At 36.9% G+C, this 5,000-nt stretch overlaps 1 protein-coding gene across 1 annotated transcript in view; it reads left to right on the top strand.

The window, feature by feature from the left end:
- The first annotated feature begins 2,331 nt into the window (after positions 1-2,331).
- LOC137991265 (uncharacterized) overlaps positions 2,332-5,000 on the top strand; it is a 94,405-nt gene continuing 91,736 nt past the window's right edge. The window contains exon 1 of the mRNA XM_068836377.1: positions 2,332-2,454. Coding sequence (XP_068692478.1) covers positions 2,391-2,454 — 64 coding nt within the window. The 5' untranslated portion in view covers positions 2,332-2,390. The remainder of the gene's footprint in view (positions 2,455-5,000) is intronic.

Here is a 5,000-nt window from a genome sequence, read left to right as displayed (position 1 = left end):
TATGTTATGATACACATAATTAATTTTATGTAACTTTGATATAGAGGCCTTATTCAAAACATATGTTATACATACGCCACATTTATATATTTTGAAAGGAAATGCTTGTTTTAGCTAGTCAAATGGAACCTTTACATAGCATATGTAAAGGCTATGTTATGGGACCGATTTTTGTGTCCAAAAATAAAAATAGTTTCAACATAGTTTCTATATAGATTCGAAACAGAAAATACACAACAGATATAGTGTATACATAGTTACATACAACACTTACATAGTGATAACATAGGGTGTAAATAGGCTACAAATAGCCTCTACTTTGCTGTAAAAAACTGGAAATAGGACAAACATAACTGTTTCATAGCATTTACATTATAGTGTAAATAGAATCTACCTACTAACTAAAATTGAGGGTCCATAGCAAAAATTGCATGTACATAGCACTTACATAGAAATACTATATAGGATGTAAATAGGCTTTGACTAGCCTCTAAACATTAAATTTTATGGAATAGTATTGTAATACGAATTACACATCTCATGCCTAATGCTTGCATTTGAACAAGGTCAGAAAAATCAAGAAAAATACCTTGAACTCACTGAGAAATAGAAGTACTAGTGCACACATGGAACACAAAAAACAAGCTTATCATATCCTGCTCCTGTAAAATAATATTCCAGCAAATCAGAAATATGCTGGAAACTACAAAAAATTCATTGTAGTCAAGCTATTAACAGTTATTACCATAGCTCGCAGACAAAAAAAATAGACTACAGATTTCAAAGCAGTTACATTTTTTTATTGCATAAACCTAAACATTTAACTCACGCCAAAATCTTTGGATTGGGTTCTTGTTTTAAATTTAAAAAACAAAAAAAGCTTTGAAACATTTCAGATAAACCACAGAACTATAACAAGTCTGCAAGGAGAGATCCCCAAATACATCAAACCATAACTGGCTGGGGAGGCAGAATTGGCTGCTAAGCATTTTTGTCTGCTGTAAAGGACCTTTCCCTGCTGTCCCATCAAATATTTTTTTCAGATGTGTCTCTTTATACTCTTTCATGGCAACTAAAAAAAATACAGTACATATACTTCAATCACTGATCATTACAATTAAAGTGTGTGAAGAGTAGACTCATAAATTTGGGGGGCAACCCTAAAACCCGGAATCCGGAATCACAGGTCATTGTTTTACCAATACACAGAGTAAAAACTATCCTAAACATTCATAAAAGCTACCCTTAGGCCTAATTAGGCCTAAACAAACGTTTTTAGGCCTAAGGGTAGCTTTTATGAATGTTTAGGATAGTTTTTACTCTCTGTATTGGTAAAACAATGACCTGTGATTCCGGATTCCGGGTTTTAGGGTTGCCCAAATTTCAAGGGTCTCTACTTACAAACGTCCACATTCTCAGGCATTTTCTGCAGTGATTACAATTATAGTTAAAGTGACAGAAATTAGCATTATTTTTTACGAGAAGGAATCAGTTGTCAATCGTACACATGCAACTTGCCGCATGAGAACTTTTTTTCCAAATCATTTGCTTCACCATTTGATCTAACTTCATTATTCTTCAGTTCCTCATTTTGTTTATTAATATTTTGCCGGGTTTCTTCAATGTTTCGCAATTTAGTTTTTAAACAAGAGATTTTCAGTCCTCAGTTTTTTAACCATGTCTTGAGCATTGGTCAGCTGCTCGGTCAATAGCTGCTTATCTTCCTCCGATGCACCCAAACGAGTAGATAACTGTCGCTTAGGTAACTTCCTTGACCTTTTAGCAGTTGGCTGGTCTCTCTCTGTTGGAGCTTTTCTTTTTTTAGATGCCAGAAAAAGTTTCCTTTCGAGACTACTTACTTTTCGTTTGCCAGGCTTTGTTGCTTTTCTCTGTAGTTGAGCTTTCGCCTGTTTCAGCTTTTTTTCCAGTGTCACTAATTGAGAGGCTGGGACAGGGATGTCAGGAACATCAGCACTCGCGTTCTCTCTATATCCACGGCCCCAATGTTCTGCACAAATATGGCCAGAATGCCAGTTTATCTGTCGTTTGAACAATCCTGGTATAGGAAGCTTGAACCTCAGGGTCACGGGGCAAACGATAAAACTTGATCGATTCCCCTTGAGGATTTCACGTTCGAAAATTGTTGGTGCAGAATGCTGAACAACAAAACCACTTCACCATTGTTGTCACACTGCCGCCATTTTTGTTGTTGTCCCCACAAACCTCGAGACTAGTAGCCAGACCCCCCTGTATGAAAGTCCCTATAAGCCGCGGCCAGAGTAAGCCTCGGGAAGCCCAACGGGAAACCGCGGGTTATACATGGTGCCTCGTTTTGATTCGCACGGCCAAAAGCCTTGGTCGAGAAGTGAAGAGAGGTGCGGTTGAACAAGATGGCCGTCGCTTCCCTGATTCTCTGTTTGGCGATATTTTTAATTGGACACGAAAAGGCGCGAGGTAAGGTCAAACGCGTTTATTCTTTTTAAAAATAAGTTTTTAGGAGGGGTCATAAATGAGAAATGAAGCTCGCTTCAACAAAGCGACAGTGCACTGCGAACAGGCTGATTCATGGCATCTTTCAGCTGCAATGCATATTACCAGATAACAACGACAACGACAACAACAAAATGAGGTTTTATGTTGTCTTCATGGAAAACCTATGGCACGGTCTTTAAGAACAGGGAAAGTGTTATTCCGAGAATATTGATCTCGGGTTGGCGTAACGTTATTTGTGACAATTTATGTAAATATCGTGAACTCAGCATGCTACGGTTAATCTCGGTAGTTATAAATAGTGAGAGACTAGACTCTTCTAAAGTCATTTTCTAAAACGATGGTTGTGATAACTTCGATGGCAAAAAGTTGAAACTCTGATCGGAAAAATAGAAGATCCTTCTCGACAAAGCTTGATTAAGGGTAAGTACGCAAAGAGTACTAGTAAAAACGATTCGTTTAGTTGAATGCAAGTCAGCTGTTCGATCGAAAGTTGTTGCCCAGCCCCTATGGTTGTTATTGTGTTCTCCCTCACAGTCGAAAAGATTTAAATAATGTCGGTTTTGCTGACGTGTTGTTGTGCATGAACATATAACTGTTTTCCTCATTCGGAGCGATTATAGAATTCACGGCCATCACAGGGCAATCCATATGCAAATTGTCGGAACCTTTTGAAGAACGAAACACATAACAATAAGCACTTTTGTTATGCAATGATATGGAAATAAATGGCCCTGCATTCTATAATTTAGCCCCTCTCATTCATTTGGCTAAACAAGTAAACTTTTTTGATTGAAAAGAAAAAAAAGACTGCTTCAACCTACAAACCCAACATTTTATACGGTGTACATTGTACATGTACATGAAAATTCGATGTGAAATTTTCTGTTATTATTGTGTCGCTGATTAATGCTGCTGCCCCTACAACAACAACCAAACATTATTAATTTACCTTTATTTTGATTGGTAGTAAAGGTTATGTACGTAAAAAGATTGAAATTTTTTAAGACATGAATTTATCTAGTTCGCAGGCCCTAGTTGTTCAAAAAGGGGATAATGCTATCCACCGGATAAATCACTATTCATTGGATAGTGCAATTGGTTTTGCTATAACTTATCCACTGGATAATGATTTATCTGGCAGATGACGCTATCCATCGTTTGAACAACTGGGAGCTGACACTAAAGTGCCCCTGTGATTAGAAAAAAAATCACTACCATTTTTTCTTCAGATTTTAAATGTGTGTTTTCTCAACATCCAATTACTCACGTTTTTGAATGTGTGTGTTCTCAAAACCCCATTACTCACGTTCAAAACTGACTGATTGGACTTGATCAGAGGGTTGAATCCAGGGAAAAGTGACGTCAAAGGCTCACTAACTTAAAATTTCAGCGTGTGAATGCAGCTTATTATAACTACACTGTAATTACCAAACGCGAGTTTACAATGTACATGTAAATGTCTGAAGGCCCAAAACTCCCGTGCTGCATTTTAATTCTGTGGCATACACATGCGTTGCATTTTTAAACTAGTGAGCCTTTGATATGGTTTTTTTTCTTCAAACCAACTCCCTCAAGATCTTAAAGTTCGTTATGGCGGACCATTAAATAGGAAAATTCCACTTAAAATAACAGGTGTCTATTTGAAATCAAGGCTTAAAACTTTGGTCGCTTAGTGTTTAGTTAACAATTACATGTAGTTTTGAAATCCAAAGAAAAATAGGAATTGATTTTTTGGTCACAGGGGCACTTTAAGTAAAGGTCGTTGTTACGGAACCATTAACACAAGTCAGTTCATTATCATAACATAACATAATCCACACCTAAGCAATTGCATTTTATCACATTTCCATTTTTATGTGAACTACTAAGTAGGATTGTTTCCATGGCAAGAGTTTGTTGTTACTGTTTATCTATTACAAGCCATTGTTAGCCAATTCCAGTAAGCCAATCTAGTAGATAGCATAGTATAATAATCATTGTTAAAGGTTTGGCCCATTAAAAATGCAGTCCTGATTTCTATTTTTTGGGTCTCCACTTGTGAATTCAATGCTCAAGGTATTAAACAAAGCATTAAAGTCAATCCATGATCTCTCAAAACTTCTTTGGTGACAGCTCAAAATTTATTGTTAATTACACTGTGTCTCAAAGGAAGGTTGGAAATGTTTACATTTTTTCTATTCATAGCACAAGGCTAAAATAGTTTTCTTTGATCAGTCAGCTGAGAATAAAGGTACACATACTGAATATTGAAAGTGCATTCTCTGAAAATTTGAACCAGATACAGTACCGCTCGAAACTATTCGTGCATTTGCCGCGGTTCTTACTAGGTGCAACCGCAGATTCAATCTCCAGTTTGACTGAAGTAAAACCTCGTCTATAGTAACCGAAAGCCGAGGTTTCACTGAGATTTTTTCCAGTTGCTTTATGCCGCGGTTAAGAGAGGATGCGGTATGCTTTTATTTGGAGCAAATACTATCAAAGAAATCTGCATATTTTTGTGGATCGAT

Source organism: Montipora foliosa, chromosome 2 (genome assembly GCF_036669935.1).
Source record: "Montipora foliosa isolate CH-2021 chromosome 2, ASM3666993v2, whole genome shotgun sequence".
Classification (NCBI taxonomy): domain Eukaryota; kingdom Metazoa; phylum Cnidaria; class Anthozoa; order Scleractinia; family Acroporidae; genus Montipora; species Montipora foliosa.
This window is presented reverse-complemented; position numbering and strand designations above follow the sequence as displayed.